At 41.8% G+C, this 27944-nt stretch overlaps 2 protein-coding genes across 18 annotated transcripts in view; one reads left to right on the forward strand and one right to left on the reverse strand.

Moving 5' to 3' along the window:
• The window catches only part of LOC105473983 (mitochondrial fission factor), a 31753-nt gene extending 31131 nt beyond the window's left edge, over window positions 1–622 (forward strand). For all 17 annotated transcript variants that reach the window (XM_011728289.3, XM_011728291.3, XM_011728306.3 and 14 more), the window contains one exon: window positions 428–622. In XM_011728289.3, coding sequence (XP_011726591.2) covers window positions 428–559 — 132 coding nt within the window. In that variant the 3' untranslated portion in view covers window positions 560–622. The remainder of the gene's footprint in view (window positions 1–427) is intronic.
• Window positions 623–3708: 3086 nt separating this feature from the next.
• On the reverse strand, window positions 3709–21747 carry LOC105473977 (transmembrane 4 L six family member 20). The gene is made up of 4 exons (XM_011728272.3): window positions 21520–21747; window positions 13323–13388; window positions 8234–8385; window positions 3709–5862 (listed from the first exon to the last, which is right to left on the reverse strand). The coding sequence occupies exons 1-4, from the start codon at window positions 21700–21702 to the stop codon at window positions 5574–5576; spliced, it is 690 nt and encodes a 229-aa protein (XP_011726574.1). The 5' UTR covers window positions 21703–21747; the 3' UTR covers window positions 3709–5573.
• Window positions 21748–27944: the final 6197 nt, after the last annotated feature.

Genomic DNA, 27944 nt, shown 5'->3' on the forward strand with positions numbered 1-27944 from the left:
TATGCCGGGTTAAAGATGAACAACTGAGGTTGAGTGAGAAGAAGTTCCCAGGAGAGACATAGGAAGGGAAAGGAGTCCCGTATTCTTTGTGCTGTGGTAAGCCTGCCAAAATGCATACTGAGTCTTTTCTGCCAGAATAACAGTAGGTAACAGCTTCCTCACCTCACTTTGTAATCAAGTTAGGAAGGAAATATACCCTTCCTAACTCAGAAATCTGAAGAAGGGAAAGGATGTTTAAGTGAATTTGAGCTGTCATGAATGACATGTTTTTCTATATGTAGTTGTGTTTATTTTGCTCCAGATGCAACTTTCCATGTTTGTAATAATACTTTTGTTGACAAATTATTGTACTACTTTATAAGAATCTGATTGCTCTATTCATAAAAGCCTCTATATTGTATTTTTTGTGTGTTTGTTTTTCACTTAGATAATCAAACTAAATAGACGTCTACAACTTCTGGAAGAGGAGAACAAAGAACGTGCTAAAAGAGAAATGGTCATGTATTCAATTACTGTAGCTTTCTGGCTGCTTAATAGCTGGCTGTGGTTTCGCCGCTAGAGGTAACATCAGCTCTCAAAAATATTGTCTCAACAACTGGAAATATAAAAGATTTGCAAACTTCTTTGTTTCTGTCTCTGCGTTGTATGCCATTTTATAGTCCACTCCCTGAAAATGTATTTCTTCCAGAAAGTCTGGAGGAAGGACCTATATTTGTAGAAGTGAAGGTATATTCTGTCACTCAGCTGTATTCACGTTTGAGCAGTTCTGCAGTAACACCTGCTTAAAATTCTCCCTTTGCATGTTTTGTAAATAGGCTCCGGTTTTGTTTTTTAAAAGGAATTTATTTTTTGCCTCATCAGTCCACACAAGTGATTCTGAATAGGAGAGAGTCTGTAGAGAATTGATTTAGATAAGTGTCTGTGAAAGAAAAACAATTTTTTTGTCCTGTTTCTCAAACACTGTTAAGCAGTTTTGTTAATAGACATTTTTGCATCAACACTTCAACATTAACACTTTCAAAGTCATGGTCTGGTGCCAGATTTGAGAAACTCGAACCACCTAATATTTCATAACCTTCTTCATTAGGTACTTGTACAGATTAAGTTCTAACATTTCAGCAGTTTAATATGTATGCAATATGTGCATTCTTTCATTTTAGTTTTGCACTTGGTTTTCTATAAAGTACGTTTTTACTCAGTTCATGTGTGAACAATTTAAAAAACTACAGAATAAGGTACAAATGTAGTGTATTTAATAAACTGTCAAGCAAAGCAGTATTTGTCTATTGGAGGATTTTATTTCATCATTTGTGCGATCAGCTACATTTTGTATCGTATTACCTTATATGAGTCTTCCTGTCTCAGGAGCAAGTAATACAATTAATGACATGGTAGGTCGCAAGAACCTACTGTGCTTCCTTTCAGACCTTCATCCTGGTATTGGTGGCTGTTGGTTGCATTGTAGGTGGTTTTCTAATTTATAATATCTATAAAGTGGTTCAGGTTTAAATACCTTGAGTTGTGTATACTTTTTTTTTTTTTTGAGATGGAGTCTTGCTCTGTTGCCGATGCTGGAGTCCAATGGCGTGATCTTGGCTCCCTAGAACCTCCACCTCCCAGGTTCAAGTGATTCTCCTGCCTCAGCCTCCCGAGTAGCTGGGATTACAGGCGCTGGCCACCACACCCAACTAATTTTTGTATTTTTAGTAGATACAGGGTTTTGCCATGTTGGCCAGGCTGGTCTCGAACTCCTGACCTCAGGTGATCCGCCTGCCTCAGCCTCCCAAAGAACGGGAATTACAGCCACCGCGCCCAGCCAGAGTTGTATATACTTTTTTCATTGTGGTATTTATTTGCTAATTATATATATATACTGGTGAATTTAAATCTCAAGACTGGGTGTGGTGGCTCACGCCCGTAATCCCAACACTTTGGGTGGCCTAGGCGGGCGGATCACTTGAAGTCAGGAGTTCGAGCCCAGCCTGGCCAATACAGTGAAACCCCGTCTCTACCAAAATTACAAAAATTAGCCAGGTGTGGTGGCAGACATGGTGGCAATAGCTGTCCCAGCTACTCGGGAGGCTGAGGCAGGAGAATCACTTGAACCCAGAAGGCAGAGGTTGCAGTAAGCTGAGATCATGCCACTGCACTCCAGCCTGAGCAACAGAGCCTAACTCCATCTCAAAAAAATAAATAAATAAATTTTACCTGCACCAGCTGTTAGACAACAGCTACAACCAGCAACAGCCACGGGAGGTTTCCTGTCCCCACCGGTGGTGCTGTTGGAGTAAAGATTACTGGACACTATTTTTTTCGGTGAGAAGAAACATGAGAAGCAGTTGAGAGGCTACGAAGTGGATCCTGTAGAGACGAGGCATTCCCCTAGGTGGCTTTTTAAAATATTTCTTCCAGAGTCATCTACCTCATGAACAATGTTTTTGTCTGAGAAACCTCTCTTTGATTTTATAAACTGACATGATTTCTTGTTCTGTTTTGAATACACACTGCTCTAGTCCTTCAAGAAGCCCGTCACGTATTTTCACCATGTCATCGCTAGGCACTTTTTCTGCAATGTTAGTGTCACTATTATGATCACCTTTGATTCAGAACCATTCAGCTATTTCCCCATGGGTTGATCAGCAACTGGAGACCCATTATCGATGTGAAAAACTTCAACATCCACTTCTTCCAGCTTACTGACAGACTCTGAAGGTATATTTTTTGCATATACAAGGAGGTCAGACATCATTTTTTTTCTCACTTGACATAGGGATTCCTTCCAAGTCACCACCTTGTTTATCATCATCACTGAACATAGTTGCAGGCCAGAGGGTGTGCTGGGCATTGACAGCCGTGTCTTTAGTCACCGTGTTCTAGGCGTTGGCAACAGCATATGGCATCCTTCATGCTCAACTTGTTTTGGAAACCTTCCGCAGCCATGCCTCTGTTCACTGCTGCTAACATGCTGTTCCAATCAAGTTTTTATATCTACTCATTGATCTGAGGATACCTTGGTCACTGGCTGAATTAATGAAGTCATATTTGGGGGAAAGTACATGGCATAAGTATTTTGGAGGGTGATAAGAAAATTTGTAAGCACCATTGCTGACCCTTGTTTGCTAGAGTACAGTGAGCTGTCTTATTTTTGTTTTAATTTCATGACTATTAGCAGTTTGACAATTCATTGAATAAGTATCGAGTCTTCACTAAAAGCTGGGTACTGAAGATAGGATTCATTAATTCATTCAACTAAATACAATGTTTCTGCTTTGTACCAGGCACTGTACTAAGTACTGTTTATACCAGGAGGGAAAAAACATGTTCCTGTACCCCTGGAGCTTATAGTCTAACAGGGGACAGTGAAGTTTAAGAAGCAAGTTCAAATGAAAATGCAATCATCATTGTGATAGATGCTGTAAATGAAAGCATGGTAAAAGAGTAAAGGGAAACCTAGTTTTCATTAGACGGTTAGGAATAGCCTCTCAGAAAAAGTGGTATCTGTGCTGAAGTCAAGGATAAAGAGTGCTGCCAGAGATAAGGCAGGTGGGGGTAGGAATGGGTCTGGGGGTGGGGAAACAAGGGGCCTTGCTAAGAACTTGAAGAGGAGAGGGCTGATGAACGGGGTTCCTGTGCTCCTGAATGCTTTAGTGATGGACGTACAAACACATGTATGTTACATTATGACAGGAATGATAATAGAGCCTTGGGTAAGTGCTAACTTGGTTTATTGGATCATGAGCACTGGGAAGGCTTCCTCAAGTAGGAGGTATTTAAACTAGGCCTTAAGGACAAGTAAGTATTTGTAGGGGTGTAGGGAGAATGTTTTTATATAGTAAATGTTAAGAAAAAAAGGCTTATAAGCTCTTGATGTTACTAAATCTATTTAGGCAGCTATAATATAGGTACTGCAAATTATTTATAGAATCGTAAGCCCAATGAACATAAACAATTGAAATAAAGTATAGAAATAACATTCAGAAAATTTTAGATTTTTAGCTTTGTTGTTTGACAACATTTTAATGTGATAAATACACTTGTTACCCTGTTTTTTAAAGATTGGCACATATAGAAAATAGCTTTTGAAAGACTTGGGCTTTTCTAGGTATGGCTTTTTAATTAATGAAAAATGTAAACATAGGAAAATAGACAAGTGTAATGAACTGCCATATACCTATCACCTAAATATAACAGTAAACATCTTCCCGTTGCTTTTCATTGAAGTATTTTAAAAACATGTTTTCTCACCAAACATATAAATATACACTTTTTTAAAATGAGGACATTTCTGTATACAAGTTGAGAATCACTAATCCAAAAATTCAAAATCCAAAATGCTCCGAGATCTAAAACTTTTTGAGCCACTAACATAACACCACAAGTGGAAAATTCCACACCTGACCTCATGTGATGAAGTAAAAATGCAGTCAAAATTTTGTTTCATGCACAAAGTTATTTAAAATATTGTGTGAAATTACCTTCAGGCCAGGTGTGTAAAGTATGTATGAGACATAAATGAATTTTGTGGTTAGACTTGCATCCCATCCCCAAGATGTCTCATTATTATAGGCAAAATTCCAAACTCCAAAAAAATTTGAACGCCAAAAGACATTCTGATCTTAATCATTTTGGATAAGGGATACTCAGCCTTTATACTATAAAACCAGTATCAGACCTACCAAAAGTAACAATAATTCCTTAATATCATCTGATCCAATTCTTCTACATATTCCCCCCAATTACCTCTGACAAAGTTTACATGTGTTTAGCTGAAATATGCCTCTATTCTCTTAATCTAGAACAGTTTCCTCAAAAATACTTCTATAACGTTTTCTTGTTGGAAAGGGGCCATTCTGTGCCTACTGACCCGCTCTTTGGATTTGTCCTAGTGTTCCCTGCAAGCTGAGAATTAGATCTAAAGACTTGATTACATTCAGGTTATATATTTATTCTTTAAAGAAATACAATAAAAAGGTCCTGTACTTTGGGTGTGATGGCTCACGCCTGTAATCACAGCACTTTAGGAGGCTGAGGCAGGCAGATCACTTGAGTCCAGGAGTTCGAGACCAGCCTGGGCAACATGGCAACACCCCATCTCTACTAAAAATACAAAAATTAGTTTGGCATAGTGGCACGTGCCTGTAGTCCCAGCTACTAGGGAGGCTGAGGCGGGAGAATCACCTGAGCCCAGGAAGTTGAGGCTGCAGTGAGCTGAGACAGTACCCCTGTACTCCGGCCTTTTTTGAGACCCTGTCTCAAAAAAAAAAGGTCCTGTACTTTTATTTTCAGGATGACTTCCGTTCCTTCTCATCCTCCCTCTCTTCTCCTTTCGCTACACACAATGAAGAGGTAAAAAATTTGAATAGCACGATACAAAACTAATTGAAAATTCTCTCCACCTTTCCCAAATCAACCACCAATATAGAGTGTTATGCATTTCTATGCTTTCTATAATTTCACAACGTGCTTCCTATGTGAAAGGTTGATTTTTTAAATCATCTCAAAGATGACTTGGAAAACAAGTGTACTTCTCAAATTATTCAAACTACTGATACTTCCATTTTATTCCCATTAAACTACACAATTTGACTTCTTCGCTTAGAGACTCCACACAGACAGCCAAGGAAACCAATGACTATCTGACTGAGCCCGAACAGGACCTCCAGAATTCCCACAAGCAATAGACCTAAAAAGACTGAGAAGTGGATGAGCCTGTGTTGGTTTTCTTCAGAATTGAAGTGCAGACTAGATGCTCTCCAGCCGCTGGCCGTGACGTCATTGCTGGTGGGGTTTTTGGAGCCAGCGGGAGGCACACAAGAGTCATTGAAAAACCACCGCAAGTTGAAGTCTTCCAGGCGAATGTCACTGAAAAGCAAAAGATACAAATCAGGTATTCAGAAAATCACTGACCAAAGCAATGTAGCATTGTGCCCATAAAAGAACTAGTGAGGCCGGGCGCAGTGGCTCACGCCTGTAATCCCAGCACTTTGGGAGGCCGAGACGGGCGGATCACGAGGTCAGGAGATCGAGACCATCCTGACTAACACGGTGAAACCCCGTCTCTACTAAAAATACAAAAAAAAAAAAAAAATTAGCCGGGCGCGGTGGCGGCCGCCTGTAGTCCCAGCCACACGGGAGGCTGAGGCAGGAGAATGGCGTGAACCCGGGAGGCGGAGCTTGTGGTGAGTGGAGATCTCGCCACCGCCCTCCAGCCTGGGCGACAGAGTGAGACTCCGTCTCAAAAAAAAAAAAAAAAAAAAAAAAATAGTGAAACAGAATGTACTTTTGAAATACTGTGTCCAGAAATAACAGATCGGGATTTCTGACCGTGTGTCCATATACTCTACTAGTTACAGAACTTCTGTGATATAGCCCATCATTTAACAAGCATCTCTGCAGTACATCTCTTACGTTGAACAGAATGAAATTGCTGTTTTGGGATGTCAGAAATAGTTGAATGTCAACAGTTTTTCGTGGTTCAGCCTATTTTATTTATTCAGGTACTCTTCTACTTGCTAGATATAAAAACTAAGGAGCCTCCCCCACCACCCTTTAAATGAGCTCAGTTCTTAGTGCAGAACGGCACCTGGCGTCCGCTCTTCAACCAGATGTGCAGTTTTTACTGATTAAATGTGTCTGATTAAAGTGATATGTGCCTGTTCTTGACAGGGCTATGGACAATGAGAAACTTTTAGCCCTAACATGTCTATCCCAAGATAAGTTTTTGTTTTGTCTGTTGTAGAGTAAAATTGAATGTTCTTAGGGAGTTTGCATTGCTGGATACCAGCAACTGGCATTCACCCTGGGAAAACAACAGTATCTTCAGCACATGAAATGGGAGTGTTTTGTGAAATGTGTAGTAAGCCAAGGATCACTCTCTTGTCACTTTACTAGCCTAGCCCATCTCCCCAACTAGGCTGGGAGTATCTGAGTGCTGCTACCTGCAGAGCTCAGCCTGGTGCCTGGTACACTGTGGGCTGTTGTCGTTCCTTGGGGATTTAATGTGCATAGCATCTGTGGTAGAAATCTTTAACCCTTTACTTCAAGTCTATTAGGAAGGAGACTTTCCTTGGCTTTGTTTGTTTTTGAGACAGAGTCTCCCTCTGTCATCCAAACTGGAGTGCAGTGGCTTGATCTCGGCTTACTGCAACCTCCGCCTCCTGGGTTCCACCAATTCTCCTGCCTCAGCCTCCTGAGTAGCTGGGAGTAGAGGCACGCGCCACCACACCTGGCTAATTTTTGTATTTTTAGTAGTGATGCGGTTTCACCATGTTGGCCAGGCTGGTCTCAAACTCCTGACCTCAAGCGATCCACCCGCCTTGGCCTCCCAAAGTGCTGGGATTATAGGCATGAGCCACTGTGCCTGGCCTTCCTTGGGTTTTGATTCAAAACAAATATGCTACACAAAATTTGAGGGGCTTTTCTTTTGTAATGTAGCAAGGTAAGGGAAAAGGAGAAAAAAAAACAATTTTTTTCACGTAACTACAAAAGTAAATTCTGGTTATTTGCTAAACTGAGCAGCCTATACAGATAGCTAATGGATTAGTTTTTTTCTTCCAGTTTTTACAAATTGTGTCTAGATTCAGTCACAGAGTGATCTCAAAAGACTAAAATGAGCCACTTATTAAGTACATGTAACTCTCCAGTATTGTTTGTTATTACAAACAAATTTTGGATTCATTCCCATGCATACAGTATATTTATAATATGTCTGTATGAATCCATTGGTTGCTCTGTTCCATTTAGGCCTACAGGCAAGGCTCTGCATTTTATTTATTGTGTTTTTATTAAGTTTTTAAAATTGTAAATGTAATATTTGCTCATGGTTTACAAATTTAATTCAGAAGTGTAGAAAGTAAATGTTCTCTTCACTGTCCGAGGGAGTCCCCTATTTCCATTCTCCATGGATGAAAGTTAAGTTTCTGGTGTATATTTGCATAATTTTTAAATATACATACACATATGTAACTGTAGATTTTTGAAAGAGAAGCATAAGCCATTTGAGATCGGCTAGTCCTTTTAGACAATATCTAAAAGTCCTTTTAGAGCATTGTAAATCTAAGGATTCCTCCATTTTTATGTGGGGTTGTGCTAACTGGCGTTAATGTACTAAATTCCTAAGAATCTCTGCCAGCAGTTGCATCAAATAAAAGCATGGCATACAAGTACTGCATTAGTCTAAGCCAACTAGTTCAACTGTGTAAGACAGTAAGCCTGTGAAAATCAACTTACTTACCTGATGTTTTTCAATGAAAATTCACAATTGGCAGTACTGTTGCCTTGAGAATTACACATGAGGGGACCTTCTAAGAGAGCCTGGATGGATATCAGCATGCAATACAGAGCACCAATGACTGTGATTACACTGAAAAGTGATGAAAGAAACATCTGAAAAATAAAATAGAGCCATTTGCACACATTATTACATGTTCCTGATCTGTTTCAAGTTTCAGGAGCATATGCAGTCTTTTTTTAATCCAGTCACCCTAAAATCCTGGATCTTAAGATCACAGTTTGATTAGGTGTGAATGATACAAGAAGGCAAAGGGCAAAGTCTCTGCTATTTGATTACACTCTCTTTTTTTTTTTTTTTTTTTTTTTGAGACGGAGTCTCACGCTGTTGCCCAGGCTGGAGTGCAGTGGCGCGATCTCGGCTCACTGCAAGCTCCGCCTCCCGGGTTCCCGCCATTCTCCTGCCTCAGCCTCCTGAGTAGCTGGGACTACAGGCGCCCGTAAAAGATGGTTGGGGCCGGCCGTGGTGGCTCATGCCTGTAATCCCAACATTTTGGGAGGCCAAGGTGGGTGGATCCCCTGAGGTCAGGAGTTCAAGACCAACTTGGCCAACATGGCAAAACCCCCTCTCTACTAAAAATACAAAAAATTAGCCAGGCTTAGTGGTGGGTGCCCAGCTGCTTGGGAGGCTGAGGCAGGAGAATCGCTTGAACCTGGGAGGCAGTGATCTGAGATTGCACCATTGCACTCCACTCTGGGTGAGTGACAGAACAAGACTCTGTCAAAAACAAAAAACAAAAAAACATGCTTTGGCTTGTCACTGTCTCTGAAAAATCTCAACTTTCATGTTCCTGAGCCTCATCTGTTTCTTCTGATCACTGAGATTTAGTTCCTCCCTGTTTTGTGTACTTCCTACTTCATAGAATCTTGACTGGATCTTTTTTTTTTTTTTTTTTTTTTGAGAAGGAGTCTCGCTCTGTCGCCCGGGCTGGAGTGCAGTGGCCGGATCTCAGCTCACTGCAAGCTCCGCCTCCCGGGTTCACGCCATTCTCCTGCCTCAGCCTCCTGAGTAGCTGGGACTACAGGCGCCCACCACCTCGCCTGGCTAGTTTTTTGTATTTTTTAGTAGAGACGGGGTTTCACTGTGTTAGCCAGGATGGTCTCGATCTGCTGACCTTGTGATCCGCCAGTCTCAGCCTCCCAAAGTGCTGGGATTACAGGCTTGAGCCACCGCGCCCGGCCTTGACTGGATCTTAACTACCTTTATCTTCATGCCTGGTCTCTTGGCTCCCAAGTGTTTCGCCCTGATGCTTTAAGTGAATTTGACCCTGATGCTTTAAGTGGCCAGTGGCCAGCATCCTGCAGTGATCAGTCATCAGCATAGAGTTAGAACAGGACTTCCCAACCTCAGCACCAGTGACATTTGCACACTTTGCTGTGGGGCCTTTCCTGTGCAGTATAGTATATTTAGCAGCATCCCTGCTTTCTACCTCATAGATGCCAATATCACCCCCCCACACACCCCTGCCACCTCCAGCCCAGTTCTGACAACCAAAATTGTCTCCAGACATTGCCAAATATCCTCTTGGGGTGGAGGTGGGTGGGTAAAATAACCCGCCGGTTGAGAACCACTGTGTTACAAAGATCGTACACATCTTTATTTCATGAGTCAGTCATGAGAACAGAAGAAGGCATGGAATTTGGCGTAGGAAATGGAATGAAAGTTAGCGTTTGTTTTTCAAAAAATAAGCTCTTAGGCCAGGCACGGTGGCTCGTGCCTGTAATCCCAGCACTTTGGGAGGCCAAGGGGGGCAGATTGCTGGAGCCCAGGACTTCAAGACCAGCCTGGACAACATATTGAGACCCCATCTCTAAAAGAAAAAAAAAAAAAAAGGAAACTTTTGTATTGTTTCAGTGAAGTTGTTAGTCACTGATGATGATTTCAAAATCAGCAGAAATGAAGTGAGGGAATGCTTTTCCTTTTCCTTTGTGGGAATAATGCAACCCCCCACAGGATTTGTGTGTTGTATTCTTGAGACCTGCCTTTTATGAGTGCAGAATAAGGCGACTACCTATAGAGTTGTGTTGAGGGATGTTGTACTTTACATATATTATTTAATTCTTTTCATAACCCCAAGAGATAGATACTATTATTATTTCCATTTTATGGATGAGAAAATTGTGTATCATGGAGATGGACGAAACTTGTCAGGCTCTCACAGCTGGGAAGCACTTTAATCACTATACTTCTTGCAGCCAAACGTTCACAATGATGGATTTCAAGTCTACTTCAAATCCTGATTCTTCCATGCTACTGTGACTTGTGCAGTTACTTAAATTTACTCATCAAGAAGTGCCATGATGTTTATTTTTAGCCATCTATTTTATATATATAATATATAATTATATATAAATAAATATATATAATATAAATATATTATAATAAGCAAATATGTTATATAAATATATATTATATAAATAATATATAATTATATATAAAATACATTTCCATATAACTATATACATTATACATAATTATATATTATATATACATAATTATATATATATTATATATAATTTTTTTTTGAGACGGAGCCTTTCTTTGTTTCCCAGGCTAGAGTGCAGTGGCGCTATCTGGGCTCACTGTAACCTCTGCCTCCCGGGTTCAAGAAATTCTCCTGCCTCAGCCTCCCAAGTAGCTGGGATTACAGGTGCCCACCACCACACCTGGCTAATTATTATTTTTATTTTTATTTTTTTATATTTTTAGTAGAGACACGGTTTCACCATGTTGGCCAGGCTGGTTTCAAACTCCTGACCTCAAGTGATCCGCCCACCTCAGCCACCCAAAGTGCTGGGATTACAGGCGTGAGCCACCGCGCCTGGTCGTATTATCTTTGAGTTCTCATCACTTGACAAAAGGCCTGGCTTTAGAAAGTGATTCCAGGCATCTGTATTTCCCCTAAAGGGGATTCACTTAAATGATTCAGCAAAACCATTTTGTATTCAGAAGCAAAATTAAGAACTGGAAAAAGGGAAGAAGCAAGGAACAGTTAAAACAGGGGACAAGCCTTGGTCAACCCTTTCCCTTCCTCCCAAGATGTAGCCTTTGCCACTCGTCTCATGTTTTGGTCTTATCTAGGCTTCAAAGACACCAGGTACGACTTAAACACCAGTTCTTAGAGGATACACCCATAGGAAAAGCCTATGTAAGTGTTTTGATATTTTTGATTTCAGGAATTCAGAAATGTCTCAGGATGTCGAGAATGTTGTGAGCACCATATAGAAAAGATACAAAGTCAAATTCCAAATTGTTACCATTTACAAAGAAAAGTGACAGGGAAGGGAAACTGAAAATTAGTGTTTATTGAATACCTAAAATGTATTCAGAACAAAAATAGATGAACTAATTAGCATAATTATTGTAATCCTAGGTAAATATCAAATGTCAGAAAAAAAGGGTAATTTTTAAAAATATGAATCTTCCATTATGGATAGAAATATCTGGCTTTTTTTTTTTTAAGCAGTGGTTCTAACCCCTGGCCGAATTATCTTGAGTGCTTTTGAAAAATACTGATGCAGAATCTCTGGGGGCCACCCAGGCATTGGTATTTTTTAAATCTCTTGAGATGATTCTAACAGAGTCTTACTCATCTATTGCCCAGGCTGAAGTGCAATGGTGCGATCTTGGCTCACTGCAACATTTGCCTCCTGGGTTCAAGCGATTCTCCTGCGTCAGCCTCCTGAGTATCTGGGATTACAGGCATGGGCTGCCACGCCTAGCTAATTTTTGTATTTATAGTAGAGACGGGGGTTTCACCACGTTGGCCAGGCTGGTCTCGAATTCCTGACCGCAAGTGATCCTCCCACCTCAGCCTCCCAAAGTGCTGTGAGCCACCGTGCCCGGCCTAATGTTCCCATCCATCTGAGAACCATTGCTTTGAAAGCTCAAGCTCGGCCAAGCAGATTTACTGTGACTGCTTGCTTTCAATCTACCTCTTCCACAGGGAACTATGAGAGCCCTTATGTTGCTTGATAGCCATGTTCAGGGCATAAAGATTGTGAATTGTGGGGTGCTCCAGTGGTTTTGGATAAAAATCCACTTACTAGTGTGCTACACTGGCAAATTATTTACTTTCTCTGAGCATCCGTTCCTTCATGAATAAAACACACATCTTACTTTTTCCTACTTAAGGGTTTTGTGAGAGCATATCTGAAGGTGTTCTGAGCAGAGTGACACTCAGGTTAATGAATCTTAATTTACTTTTAACTTCATTACGACTTTATACATAGTGGGTAGGTATTAAATGTTTTGGGGGGAAAAACCTGGCAGCTCCTTTGATTGAACTGGATAAGGGCAGTTGTCATTCTAATCCCAGCAAACCAGTCTGTCATTGCATGAGAGAACTGAGTCCATTTCCCCTGAGTATTTTATATACGCCACAAAAATATCACACCTGAGTATTATGAAACTGATTGCAGATGTGGGTGTGACTTATAAATCTCCTTTCTTTGAAAACCTTTAGATTGAGGAAAGGACAATCCACCAAAGACTGAGGAAGGGGCAGAAGGCCGACTCTAACTGTTTGTGGGACAAAAAAAACCCTTCTCACTTTTTCTATTTCTATATAATCATCCTAAATAGCATGTTTTGGCCAGGCGCAGTGGCTCAGACCTGTAATCCCAACACTTTGGTAGGCTGAGGTGGGCAGATCCCTTGAGGTCAGGAGTTTGAGACCAGCCTGACCAACATGTTGAAACCCCATTTCTACTAAAAATACAAAAATTAGCTGGGGCGTGGTGGTGCGCACTCATAGTCCCAGCTATTCAGGAGGCTGAGGCAGGAGAATTGCTTGATCCCGGGAGGCAGAGGTTGCAGTGAACCGAGATTACACCACTGCACTCCAGTCTCGGCAACAGAACGAGACCCTGTCTCTAAATAAATAAATAAAAATAGCATGTTTCTAAGGCTGTGGTTCTGTCAACGGAGCCCCACTGTGATTCGATAGACATAAGTGACTCAGTGTGGCTTTGCTTAGATAGCAGTAACTGTTTATGCACTTCTGCCTCCATGCCGACTGCTCCATACTTACTCCAGTTCTGTTGTTGCAGCATGCTCTTTTCCTTGCTGTCAAGGACATTGTTGTTGCTGGAATGGCCTGGAAATGACATCAACAGGAAAGATGAGTATTATTACTTCTCATCAGAAGAAAAAATAGTAATCTTCACCTTCCATTTACCACCGGTTGTGGGAAATCAAGCCTCAAAGAACAAAAAGGGAATTTGGCAATATCCGTGGTTTTGTGAACCTTGTCATCCCAGTTTCAACCAGAAAGATTAAAAGTGGTGGCGGGAACGGGGGAATTCAAGACAGCAGTTTTGAAGCCTTCTATCTACATTCTTAGTTCACTCTGAGTCATCTGCAGAGAACTAGATTTTGAATAGATTAGGATGACTTATTTACATATTATTTTTGGAAGAAATGTTTCTGAAAGAATTGGCTGCATCATCCAAACTCTGTTAGTTGTTTGTTTGTTTAAAGAGTAGGGGCCTCATTCTGTTACCCAGGCTGGAGTGCAGTGATACGAGCATAGCTCACTGTAGCCTTAAACTCCTGGGCTCAAATAATCCTCCTGCCTTAGCCTCCTGAGTAGCTAGAACCACAGGTATAGGCCACCACACCTGGCTAATTTTTAAAATATTTTTGTAGAGGCAAGATCTCACTCTGTTGCCCAGACTGGTCCTGAACTCCTGGCCTCAAGAAAACCTCCTGCCTTGTGCCCCTAAAGTGCTTGGACTAAAGATGTGAGCCATCATACCTGGCCCAATTTTCCAGAAATTGTATGAATTATTCTGGCAAACCTGCAGAAAAGAAGTTGATGGTTTTGTTTGCCTGGCAGTTGGGAACAAATCATTCTGTCACCACCCACTCCCACTAGCCTTTCTTTTCCCAGGATCCCAGCTATCTTGCTGGTTTCCCCAAACTTATATTTGAGAATTATTTGTGGTTCCACGTTCTCCTTTCTCTTCCTATATCCATGATATGTAATGATCTCACTTTATACATTGATGCTCAGAAATCTATAGATCGCATTCTGTCTTCAGGGAAATACATGTTGCCAAGGAAAGCTGTAAGAAAGAACACCATATTCTCAGGACTTGGGTTTCAATTTTTAGTAAGATCTAGGCAGCAGCTATGACTAGAAATTCTTACTGGAAGGAGTTTTGTATCATTGAAGGGTGGAATGTAAATTATTTCCTTCCACTTGAGAAATTTTAGGCATCGGTTTTCTGCCATCTCAGCACAGCTGCCCTTGAGTGGTCTTCCTCTCTCCTTCTACTCCCGTTCTCTAACATTTTCCCGAGCTCTGACTACATGCCAGGCACTGTTACAGGCGCTTTACATGCCTTAGTTTATTCCATCCTCATAATAATCCTATCAGGTAGGTGCTATTATTATTCCCATTTTACCAATGAGAAGACTGAGGCATAGAAAGTTTGAGTAATTTGTCTTTCTTAGACAAACGACTCAAATTGTCCTTCTATTTTCTTAGTAGAAGGGTTGGGATTCAAAACTAGTCATTTGGCCGGGCGCGGTGGCTCACGTCTGTAATCCCAGCACTTCAGGAGGCCAAGGTGGGTGGATCACGAGGTCAGGAGATTGAGACCATCCTGGCCAACATGAGAAAACCCCGTCTCTACTAAAAATACAAAAATTAGCTGGGCGTGGTGGTGCACACCTGTAGCCCCAGCTGCTCAGGAGGCTGAGGCAGGAGAATCACTTGAACCTGGGAGACAGAGGTTGCAGTTAGCTGAGATCACGCCATTGCACTCCAACCTGGTGACAGCGAGACTCCGTCTCAAAACAACAACAAAAAAAACCTAGTCATTTGGGGTGCAGAGCCCAGACGGTTTTTTGTTTTGTTTTTTTGAGACAGGGTCTCACTCTGTCACCCAGGCTGAAGTGCAATGGCATGATCACGGTTCACTGCAGCCTCAGCATCCAGGGCTCAAGAGATCCTCCTACCTCACCCTCCCGAGTTGTTGGGACTACAAGTGCATGCCATCATGCCCCATTATTTTTAATTTATTTTGAGGGGCATTTTTTGTAGAGATGGGGGTTTTGCCATGTTGCCCAGGCTGGTCTCGAACTCCTGGGCTCAAGTGATTGCCTCGGCCTCCTAAAGTGTTGAGATTACAGGTGAGCCTCTGTACTCAGCCGGGTCTCTCAATCCCTATTCCACACTGACTCAAGTCTTACCATTCTCCCCTATTCCTACCTAGAGTTTGTTCATTCTCATCTTCCCTGCTGCCTTCACCCTTGCTCATCTCATTGTCCTTCCAGTTACTCCCTCTCTGATTCATTTATTCAAGGCCACATCCGCCTTTCTTCTTTCAGCACAGGTTTAAAGTTTATGCCTCTTTACAAGGCAGCTTTCCTAACAAACCTCTCTCCATCTGATGATGTATTGCCTCCATGTCACTTTGTGTTGTTATCAAGCTTGCTTACACATTGCCTTGAACACCACCACACTTCTTATTTAGAGGCCACATGTGTATATGGCTGCCCAGCCACCTTGGAGCATAGCTGAAAGCCCGGAAGAAAAGGGAAAATAAATTCTAGCTCCCAAATAGGTGTCAGTATTCATGCACTAAACATCTTTTATTGTACACATAAGCTATACTGCCTTTTGAGCTTACAGGACAAATCATTTATAACAGGAATTGGCAAACTATGGCCCACCACCTCTTTCTTGTAAATAAAGTTTTATTGGAACACAATCACATCCATTTATTTACATACTGTCTATGGCTACTTTTGTGCTCCAACAGTAGAGTTAAATTGTGTGGAAGAGGCCGGGCGCAGTGGCTCATGCCTGTAATCCCAGCACTTTGGGAGGCCAAGGTAGGCGTATCACGAGGTCGGGAGATCGAGACCATCCTGGCCAACATCGTGAAACCCTGTCTCTACTAAAATACAAAAAATTAGCCGGGCTTGGTGGTACGTGCTTGTAGTCCCAGCTACCGGGGAGCCTGAGGCAGAGGAATCACTTCAACCCGGGAGACAGAGGTTGCAGTGAGCCAAGATCGCACCACTGCACTCCAGCCTGGTGACAGAGCAAGACTCCGTCTCAAAAAAAAAAAAAAAAAATTGTGTGGAAGAGGCTGGTTTGTAAACCTAAAATAGTCAATGAATATTTACAGTTTGCCAGCCACAGATTGAGAAAAATAATGATTCTTTCAAAAGAAAGTGCCAGTGTACTCCAGCCTAGGATGACAAAGAGAGACCCTGTCTAAAAAAAAAAAAAAAAAAAAATGTGGATTGACATTGCAACTTAAATGGATAAATTGTTCTGTTTTCCTTGTTGATGCAAACTGAACTCTGCTAACTTTCATGAAGATAAGTTTATTTGAGAGTTGCTAAATATTTACTTTCATGATTCGCTTACAAAGGGATTTTGTAAAGGGACAATTACTTACAGTGTATTAGTCACCACCCCACTGACTTCAAGGCGTGTTAACACATCTTTGTAATGCTGTTACTGGTAATTTGACAACTCACTGTGGTTTCAGCTGCTTTCCCATTCAGAGCTATGGAAATTGGAGGGGGCTCTTCAGAGGACAGACGCTAAAACTGTGAATGGTGTGTGTGTATGTCTGAATTATATATAAATTTTCCAGATAATCTCCTGCCAAAATGAATAATCATGAGAACACGCTTTCGCATTTCCTAAGCATATTTTGAATGCCTGAGTTTTTATAAAATTAAATGTCTTGCTAGTCTTTTGTTTTTAAAAAGAAAAGTAATATTGTCCATTTTTTCTTACAGAAACCCGTAATTGTATTTAGTTTTAGAAGTTATATGATTTTACAAATGAAGTACAAAAAAACTTCAGACCATTAAAAATTCTGTGATGAAATTCAGACTTTTGGGGGTCCTCTAAGAAATTGAACATGAGAGTAACACACAAAGTCATAGCTCATTACAAATATCAAAACTATATTTTGCAGCCAGTCATGGTGGCTCATGCCTGTAATTCTGGCACTTTGGGAGGCCAAGACAGAAGGATTGCTTGAACCCAGGAGTGTGACCCCAACCTGGGCAATATAGTGAGACCCTATCTCCAAAAAAAAACAAAAAAAAAAATTGGGACAGAGTCTCACTCTGTCACCTAGACTGGAATGCAGTGGCACAATCTTGGCTCTCTGCAACTTCCACCTCCGGGTTCAAGTGATTCTCCTGCCTCAGCTTCCCGAGTAGCTGGGATTAGAGGCATGCACCACCATGCCCGGCTAATTTTTGTATTTTTTGGTAGAAACGGGTTTCTCTATGTTGGCCAGGCTGGTCTCGAACTCCTGACCTCAGGTGATCCACCTCAGCGTCTCAAGGTGCTGAGATTACAGGCATAAGCCACCACACCTGGCCAAAAAAGGTTTTTAAGATAAGCTGGGCATCATGGTGCATGCCTATAGTCCCAGCTACTTAGGAGGCTGAAGGGGGAGGATCACTTAATCCCAGGAGGTTGAGGATGCAGTGAGCTGTGCTCACAGCACTGCATTCTAGCCTGGGTGACAGAGCATGACCTTGTCTCAAAAACAATGACCCAAAAAAAAAAAAAAACCCACAAAAGTATATTTTACAAATGTTTGTCATGCATAAAATCTCATCTGTTTAACTTTCAACAATTTTTTTTTTTTTGAGATGGAGTCTCGCTCTGTTGCCCAGGCTGGAGTGCAGTGGCATGATCTCAGCTCACCGCACGCTCCGCCTCCCGGGTTCATGCCATTCCCCTGCCTCAGCCTCCCGAGTAGCTGGGACTACAGGTGCCCACCACCACGCCTGGCTAATTTTTTGTATTTTTAGTAGAGATGGGGTTTCACCGTGTTAGCCAGGATGATCTTGGTCTCCTGACCTCGTGATCTGCCCACCTCAGCCTCCCAAAGTGCTGGGATTACAGACATGAGCAACTGCGCCCAGCCAACTTTCAACAATTTGTTCTCTATTAAGACTTCAATAACTGACTTTGATGAGTTGCTCTTATCTAATAAGTGAACTCAATGAATAAGCATGATTAAGATCAGGCTCACAATTAACCTTATATAAAATAAAATGGCCTTTCTGTTTATATGTTTTCAAGGAAACATTTTGAGGTCTTTTTAAAAATACTCAAACAAATAACATTTGTATCGGTTTTTCCATTTAAAGTTAAGTACATCACATTTTTACTTAGTCATGGTTTTAGAAGATGAAAAGTTCACCTCCGTTTTAAGTAAGTCATGAAGCCATAAAATGAATATATTTCATGATGTAATCAATAATGAATTCCATAGTTTGTATAATTATCTACTTCCTGCAAAATCCCATTTTTGGTAACAATACTAATTTGAAACACTACAGTAATCTTGGAAAGATTTCAAGAACTATGACCAAAGTGCTTATCACGGGCAGTGATTTCTTCTCTAATAACTTTTTTGTGTGGTTACAAGTATATTGAAAGCTCAATATTTTGAACTAGTGGGTATTTTCATGGATGTTGTAAAGGACATATTAATAAGTCCCTTTGAAAAAGACTTTGTTCCACATTCTGTATCCATCTGAGGATCATGAAAATATACGTGTAGTCTGAACCCTTTTTACCACCCACCTGTTTGCCTGTGGGCTTAGCCTCTCTCTATAAAGTTCATATTGGACTTTTCAAAGAGTTGTCTGATGCTTTAATGACATTCTATACTACTGAATAATAGAGATAGTCTGATGTGGATATCTTCGATAATACTTGCTGAGGGTGATAAAGTAAAGTTAGCTGTAGAACAAGGAAGTTCAGATTCTCTGAAACTGTTCCACAAGTTTCTGTAATCTTTCTGTGATTCAGTTTCCTGGTCACTTAACTTTATGGATTAATTTATAGATTATGTCTTTCACCTCTGGCTGCCCTGAGACAGGTGTTGAGGACTATGGTACTAGCACTGGTGGAAAAACAGTTTTGACGTCAGATGTATCTGGAACTGGGTTTCACATCCATTAGGTGACCTTGTTAACATTCCTAACTTTCTGTGTGCTGGCCTGTAAAATACAAGTGATAATAAACACACACATTATTATAGAGACTAAATGAGATAACAAGGTAATGAATGAACCCAGTAGATGGCCCTTGGCAGATGGCCAATAAATGACTTATGTCCTTCTGTCTGTTTTTCTCTGTCTCTTCTCTCCCTGCCACACCCGCCACCATCCTAAAATGAAGAATACAGGAGATGTAGGTATGTGTCATCACCACCTCAGACTCCTTTAATGCTAATACTTTTTTTTTTTTAAATCTCATGGGATTTGTGGCAGAGCCAATTTATATCTAATGCTGCATGAGTTATTCTAAGTGGATTGTCTTAACTCGGGAACTTTGAGGAGCTTCATGGAAATTGCTATCGTTAAGTTATGCTCGGCCAGCTGCTCCTGGCTTCTGGTGTAAGCAAATGCAAAAGAGGCTTCTACTACTCAAATAGAGAGACGCCTTCTACAGGGGAGAAAACAGACACAAGGATGTATGGTTGCTTCACGCTGTTGAGTTGCAATGTGTTTTCTGTCTCTCAGCCTGGAAGAGAGCATTCATGGCAGTGTGAAGAAATAGCCCAAAACTTTCCAAAAGCTTTTGCTTTAATTAGATCTTTCTACCTAAAGCAGAGGAACAGATTCCTTGTGATGGTAAAGGAAGAGGGTTTTTGTAAATCTGGGGATAAGACCAGCAGCAGTAACTGATCATAATTAAGAATCAGTGATTCAAGTAGAAAACTATGTTCTGAATTTTTTAAAAAAATCACCTCCACAGCCACAAAAAAAGGAATGAGATCATGTCCTCTGCAGGGACGTGGATGGAGCTGGAGGCCATTATCCTTAACAAACTAATGCATGAACAGAAAACCAAAAACCGCATGTTCTCACTCATAAGTGGGAGGTAAATGATGAGAACACATGAGCACATAAAAGGGAACAACACACACTGAGACCTGGTGGAGGGTGGAGGGTGGAGGGTGGAGGGTGGGAGGAGGGAGAGGATCAGGCAAAATAAACAATGGGTAGTAGGCTTAATACCTGGGTGATGAAATAATCTGTACAACAAACCCCCAAGACACACGTTTACCTAGGTAACAAACCTGCACATGTACCTCTGAACTTAAAAGTTAAAAAAAAGTTAAACTAAAATCACCTCCGTGTTTTATTATCTCTAAAACACTGATAATGTCAGTCCTTACAGCTTGCTCTCTCTCTCTCTCTCTCTCTCTCTCTCTCTCTCTCTCTCTGTCTTACACACACACACACACGTTCATTTATCTGGCACTAACTAAACCCCATAGTGACATAACAAACAAAAACATGCCTCTTGGATGCTGAATTATCAACTTCAACATCCACATCCCCATTTTACACATATAGAAACAAAACCATAGGATAAATGATTTGCTTGCAGTGATATATATTGGAGGCAGAAGCATAGCTGAGGTATTCTGCCAGATTTGAAAGCAGCTTTCCCTATACAAATGGGTCCTACCCAGGCCTACTGCACCAGAATTCTCAGGAGAAAATCCGTAAATCTAACTATTGCAAGTGCCTCAGGTGACTCATGCCAGTTACATTCAGGAGTTCCAGACTGCACTGCTCTGCTGCAGATTTCAACAAAGGTAGACCTAGTAACAATCATCAAACTATTCAACAAGCTCCATGTCCTAGGATCTATGTAACAGCTGAGTCAAAAAGTCCTTGAGACCAGAGACCCAGGATTTTAAGTCCATATCTCTTAGCCCAACTCCCTTCAGGTACAGGCAATGCAACATTCATGGCTCGTAATTACCATCATCCAGGCCAGTCATCATACATGGGAATGTTTCTACTCATTCCTATTAAGCAACCTCTTGCTCCTATTGCACTTTCTGTGAATACTTAGAGACTGGTATGGAGCAATGGAAAGTTGAAGGAACTAATTCAGAAAGTCCCTAATTCTAACCATAAAGCTTGGAAGAGCAGCCCTACCTGTGCAGAAATGTGAGAGATAATAACCCAGCCAACTTCTATCAATTTATTTATTTTTTTGCCCAGCTCTCTATCCTATACCACATAGTGTACTTTATTTAAATTACCATTCTTCACTGATGACCAAATAAATTAATGCCATACCACTGCTCCAAATTGTATCATAAGCCAAGACGTAGTTAACTGCAAGACTGAAAGATAGCTTTTAGGATTGTGGTGAAATAGGCAGGCCCTTCTTCACATCAACTCATATGACTGTTACTCACCATCAGACCTGCTCCTATAATTCCTGGGAACCACCACTCAAAGCAAGAGATGGGGTTTTGAGAAGATCGGTCTTCCTCAATTAAGCTGACAATTAGAGGTATCGCATTGAGAACTACTCCTAACAGCAGTAGAACCAGCAGGCTGAATCCATTGCAGGATGTCCATCCCTCGCAGCAGGTCATGGTCACCCCGGCTCAGTTAGAAACGTTGTCAAGGTGGCTATGCTTGCATGGTACTGTGTTGCCTTTTATCCCAATATTCTGGTTAAAATTTAACGCTAATAAAAAATGAACAGTGGAAAGTAGTTCAGAGTCCAATAGGGTAGGACATTATGACGACTATGATGGGAAATGAGAAAATAATTCTATATTATGATGGGGTGAAGGAAGGAAAGCAGAAAAAAAATCTATGAGATAAATTTATGCAAGAAGATAGGCTTACGATAAGCTCCTTTAATATACTCCTTTATTAGTATGGCTTCTAAAAAGTAAAAACAGAAATATCCAGCTAAACTATATTTTCCTGTCCTATTGATATTATTACCAGCTATGGAAGTTTCTTTCTTTGAAATTATTCAACAAGAAAATGAACACATATGAGATGCGGGGAAAAGTATTTTTTCTGCTGCAAATATTAGAGTTTATTTCAAGCTGTATGCTCACATACACAAAATAAAATGTTTATGTCATATTATTTCAGTGTTGCAGACTAATCCATCTGGAGATAGCCCACCTAAGACATGTGAGAGTTTTGGCTAATGCTACCAGACTGAAAGATAGCAATAGGAGAGAGATTGGATGAGGAGGTTATCGTATTTTATTTAAGCCCTTGAACACTTACTTGGCCATGTACAGTACTACATCTCCAGACTGTGGTTCCACATTGCCTCTCTACAAGCTTGTGAGCTCCTCGAGAAAAGACTATCAGTTGGGATAGGCTTTAAAATACAAAATTTCTGGCCAGCTGCAGTGGCTCACACCTGTAATCCCAGCACTTTGGGAGGCCAAGACGAGAGGATCACCTGAGGTCAAGAGTTGGAGACCAGTCTGGCCAACATGGCAAAACCCCCATCTGTACTAAAAAAACAAAAAGTAGCCAAGCGTGGTGGCACACACCTGTGATCCCAGCTACTTGGGAGGCTGAGGCAGGAGAATCACTTTAACCTGGGAGGTGGAGGTTGCCACGAGCCAAGATTGCATCACTGCACTCCAGCCTGGGCGACAGAGTGAGACTCCGTCTCAAAAAACAAAAACAATACAAAAGTTCTTGCTTATGCTAACTGACCATCCTGATCTCAATGGGGTCCGTGCTCATGGTAGTTCCTGAAAGACCTAGACTGGCAGAGGCAGCATCTTGATCCAGGCTTCCACAGTTGCAGAGGCAGGGTACAAAAATGTGGTGAGCCGCATACTGGATCTATATGTTTCTGCCCAGAAGCGACCCACATCACTTCTGTTCACATTTCATTGGCCAAAAAAGTCACTCAGTTATGCATGAGTTCAGGTCGGTGGAAATACAAGCCAATATGTCTAGGAGAAAAGATTGGGATGTTAGGCAGTTCTAATCTCTACAATGCCTTCCTTCTGCTTCTGTGTAATCCCCCGCTCAGCCCAGAGCATAGATTCAGTGAGTGCTGTTGGGAACGGTGAGATAGCGCATGCAGTGGTGCAGTCAGTGTGGGCCAAAAGCTCAGGCGTAGTAGGCTTAGGGAGCAGGGCTCCACTCTGCAGCAGCAGGGGCGCACACAGCCTGGTACAAGGGGCATGCCTGGTAATGGACACCAAAACATTAGCTCCAGACTGGGGATCCAGTCACTGGCCCCCAGTGAAATGTGAAATCCTTTGTGTGAAAGGATTTGTATGAAAGGATTAAGAATAACCCACCTATGGGCCGGGCATGGTGGCTCACCCCTGTAATCCCAGCATTTTCGGAGGGCGAGGTGGGAGGATTACTTGAGCCCAGGAGTTCGAGACCAGCCTGGCCAATATGGCGAAACCCTGTCTCTACTAAAAATACAAAAAAATTATCTGGGTGTGGTGGCAGGTGCCTGTAATCCCAGCTACTCGGGAGACTGAGGCAGGAGAATCACTTGAACCCAGAAGGCAGTGGTTGCATCGAGCCGAGATTGCACCACTGAACTCCAGCCTGGACAACAGAGTGAGGCTCCATCTCAAAACAAAAACAAAAAACACCCACCTATCAACACAACACACAAAACACCGAGAATAACTGAAAGAATACAACTGGGTTAGAGACAGAAGACACTTCCATTGTATGGTTTATGTAGTTCTGCATGGTTGAGATTTCTACTATAATTATATAATATTCTAAAAATACATATTTTTTATTTTATAAAAATTAACAACTGGCCGGGCGCGGTGGCTCAAGCCTGTAATCCCAGCACTTTGGGAGGCCGAGACGGGCGGATCACGAGGTCAGGAGATCGAGACCATCCTGGCTAACACGGTGAAACCCCGTCTCTACTAAAAAATACAAAAAACTAGTCGGGCGAGGTGGCGGGCGCCTGTAGTCCCAGCTACTCGGGAGGCTGAGGCAGGAGAATGGCGTGAACCCGGGAGGCGGAGCTTGCAGTGAGCTGAGATCCGGCCACTGCACTCCAGCCTGGGCGACAGAGCGAGACTCCGTCTCAAAAAAAAAAAAAAAAAAAAAAAAATTAACAACTAAAATGTACCCTTGCACTGTCATATAAATTATATCATTCTATAACTATACATTATAATAAACAAATTATATATTTATTACTGACTTGAATGAGTGGGAGGTGGTAGTTACTTATCTTAGAATGCGGGTTGTGCCATTTCAAATCTTTTTGCTGTCTTCATAAGCTGTTGAATTGCAGAACTGTTTCGGTAATCATTTTATGTGTAGGGAACTGGATCAGTTGGACTCCACTTGACTATGAGAATCAAGTGTCTGACGTCCAGAGTCTTTGCCGTTTGACCAAAACCGAGTAAGTTGCATGCTTTTGCTAGTGGGCATGACATTTCCACTTGGGTTTAGAACTCCTTACATTTGTGGCTAAAAGGAAGTATCTGAAGAATTCTGTAAAAATGTAGAAATTTAATCTGTATGTTATGAAGGGGAAGATATTTCAGTATAAAGTTGAAAAGAGAATTAGCTTATAACTGAAGAGGAGAATGATGACAACATTTTAGTATCTGCCCAACACACATACCTGTTTCTGTAAAAACAACCCCCCCATAATTTACATGCATAGATCCTCTGTATCCCATTTGTGTTATGGAACTTTGCTCCCTGGCCATTGTTGATTGGAATACCAGTAGATACAGAAGCTAAGCTCTTCCAATCTCTCTAGGAGCTTGGAATTGAAACCAAGAGAAACAACTTATTCCCTAGTGTGAATGAAATGGGAGGGCACGTGTATCCGTTAAGATTAAGCTTAGCTGCACACAAAAAGAAATTTAAAATAAAAATGACTTAAGATAGAAAGCTATTCTCAAAGTCGGGAGGTAAGTACTTAATGTGGTCTGGCCGTGTCCCCACCCAAATTTCATCTTGAATTATAGTTCCCATGATCCCCACGTGTCATGGGAGGGACCTGGTGGGAGGTAATTGAATGGGGGTGGTTACCCTTATGCTGCTGTTCTCCTGGCAGTGAGTGAGTTCTCACGAGATCTGATGGTTTTTTAAGGGGCTTTCCCCCTTTTGCTCATTCTTCTCCTTGCTGCCGCCATGTGAAGAAGAACGTGTTTGCTTCCTCTTCCACCATGATTGAAAGGCCTCCATGATTCCCTGAGGCCTCCCCAGTCATGCTGAACCGTGAGTCGATTAAACCTCTTTCATTTATAAATTACCCAGTCTCAGGTATGTCTTTATTAGCAGCATGGGAACAGACTAACACAGCACTCAGGAGTTGGAGTGGGAGCTCCACTTCCTCAGAGATCCTTTCAGTGCACAGATCCACCATCTCTTTGATCTCTTTATTCTCATGTTCAAAATGTGGCAACCATAGCTCCAACCATTATATCTGCTCTCCACTCAGAAGGATAAAGGAAGAGAAGAAGAAAAAATAATAAAACAAGAAGGATAAAGGAGGAGAAAGGCTCACCCTCTTTCTTTTAAAGAGCCATCTCATTGCCTAGAATACAGCCATGTAGCAGCATGGGAAAGGTAGTATTTATTCCAAGTGATCTGTGCCCAGTTAAAACTGGGGAGAAGAACGAGACCAAGAGTACTGGGTAGGCAACTAGAAGTCGCTACCATATTTAAATTCATGAGCTTAACCAGGCATAGTGGCTCACACCTATAATCCCAGCTACTTGGGAGGCTGAGGTGGGAGGAGAGTTTGAGGCCAGGAGTTCAAGACCAGCCGGGGCAACATAGCAAGACCCCATCCCTACAAAAAATAAAAATAACAGCCAGGCACGGTGGCTTATGCCTGTAATGGCAGTGATTTGGGAGGCTGAGGTGAGAGAATCATCTGAGGTGAGGAATTTGAGACCAGCCTGGAGACCCCATGTCCACAAAAATATTTAGCCAGGTATAGTGGCATACACCTAAATTCCCACCTACTCAAGGGGCTGAGGTGGAAGGATCGCTTGAACCCAGAAGTTGGAGGTTGTAGTGAGCTATGATCATGCTACTGCACTCCAGCCTGAACAACAGACTGAGACTCTTCTCTAGACAAAGAAAAATAAATAAAAATAATACAAATACAATACAATACAATGAATTCATGAACTCTGCTGGGAGAGACAGAGAAACCAATCGGTACAAAAAGAAGGAGGAGGAGAGAGAGAGAGGAGAAATACGCAGGAAGAGGAGGTAGGAGGCCACACAGCTTTAGAGGGTGGCAGAGAAAGGGTGACTGTTTGGTTTCTCAATTGTATTTTACATCTTAATTTCTACCCTATGAAAACTGACTGCAGACTCTGTTTTCTGTGAGATGCTCCTATATTATTATCCTTTTATATTGTTTTTAGTGGATTTCTATTTTTCTGCAACCAAAAGAGCTAAAACTAAAAGTTGCTAAAACCAAGGATAGAAAAGTATGCAAATAACTTGTCACATGGCATGCCAAAACAGCAAAAGCCTCGGAGTTCAGAAAAAGGAAGATTCCATCAAGAAGGGCTGGGAGCCAGGATTCCGCACAGCTTTGGAGCGTGGCTAGAATTTGGTATAAAAAGATAGAAGGGCGTTTCGTAGACTAGTGTCAGTTAGTTGCAGAAAACTGAAATTCTAGCTATGGAAGTGGGAAGAGATGTCATGGGAGAATCATGTGTATAAAATTGCTGGAAGGGCTAGAAAAGCAGGCTCTAGACTTATCTGCAGAAATGCTTCTGGGTCATGACTGCTGAACTGGCCCTGGAAGATGCCACTGTCTCTGCAGTAGCCAAAAAGGCAGGGAAGGCCGGGCGCGGTGGCTCACGCCTGTAATCCCAGCACTTTGGGATGCCGAGGTGGATGGATCACGAGGTTAGGAGTTTGAGACCAGCCTGGTCAACATGGTGAAACCCCATCTCTACAAAAAATACAACAATTGGCCAGGCATGGTGGCAGATGCCTGTAATCTCAGCTACTTGGGAGGCTGAAGCAGGAGAGTCACTTGAACCTGGGAGGCGGAGGTTGCAGTGAGCCGAGATCATGCCACTGCACTCCAGTCTGGGCAATAAGAGTGAGGCTCTGTTTAAAAAAAAAAAAAAAAAAAAAAGGCAGGGACATCAAGAAGCCACCTCTGGAACGATTAAGTTCAACAACACCCCACTATGGCTGCAGTCGAGGAACCATTGCCTCTGTTGTCATCACCACTCTGCACACCGCGGGTTAGTGACTGAACGCTACAACACTGAATTTACCTCCACCTCCTGGGCTCAAGCGATTCTCCTGCCTCAGCCTCCCGAGTAGCTGGGATTACAGGTACCCGCCACCACGCCCAGCTAATACAAAAATTAGCCAGGAGGAATGGTGGGTGCCCCGCTGACTACAGCTGCCTCTGCAACTGGTTATTAACTTGTATGACACTATCTGGACCCAGGAACATTGCTGCAGTGCAGAAAACTCAACTCCTCCACCCCAATCTTCCTTATCAGCAGCAACAGATAGAAGGTGGAGGAAAATGACCTTCACCGCGTTTCTGCCTTTTATACCCCTCAGAGGTTGATCTAATTCTTGCAATATCCAGATCCCAGATGCAGAGGATTCTGTGCAATGTAATTTCTAATCATCTCAGCCTCTGCTGTACAGAAAAAAAGCAAATACTAAAGGGACACAGAAATGGCTGTTGAGCAAGAGTTCACCATAGCCATCACTATGATCTCATTTAAATGGTATGGAGAAAACTTTCTCTAGAATATCTAGATCCTTTTTCAATAATCTGAATGATGTTTTTGTGCTTATAACTCTAGAATGACATATAACATTTTAAAAAACAAATTAAAACTAC

This window comes from Macaca nemestrina, chromosome 11, assembly GCF_043159975.1.
Source record: "Macaca nemestrina isolate mMacNem1 chromosome 11, mMacNem.hap1, whole genome shotgun sequence".
Lineage (NCBI taxonomy): Eukaryota > Metazoa > Chordata > Mammalia > Primates > Cercopithecidae > Macaca > Macaca nemestrina.

Excerpts from the sequence above, each read along its gene's own strand:
- LOC105473977 (XM_011728272.3), bottom strand. The coding sequence starts at position 21,702 with ATGACCTGCTGCGAGGGATGGACATCCTGCAATGGATTCAGCCTGCTG. Across the intron at positions 13,389-21,519 it reads TTATAGGAGCAGGTCTGATG|GCCATTCCAGCAACAACAAT; the intron begins GTGAGTAACAGT and ends TGTCATTTCCAG. Across the intron at positions 5,863-8,233 it reads TTTTCATTGAAAAACATCAG|TGACATTCGCCTGGAAGACT; the intron begins GTAAGTAAGTTG and ends TTTGCTTTTCAG.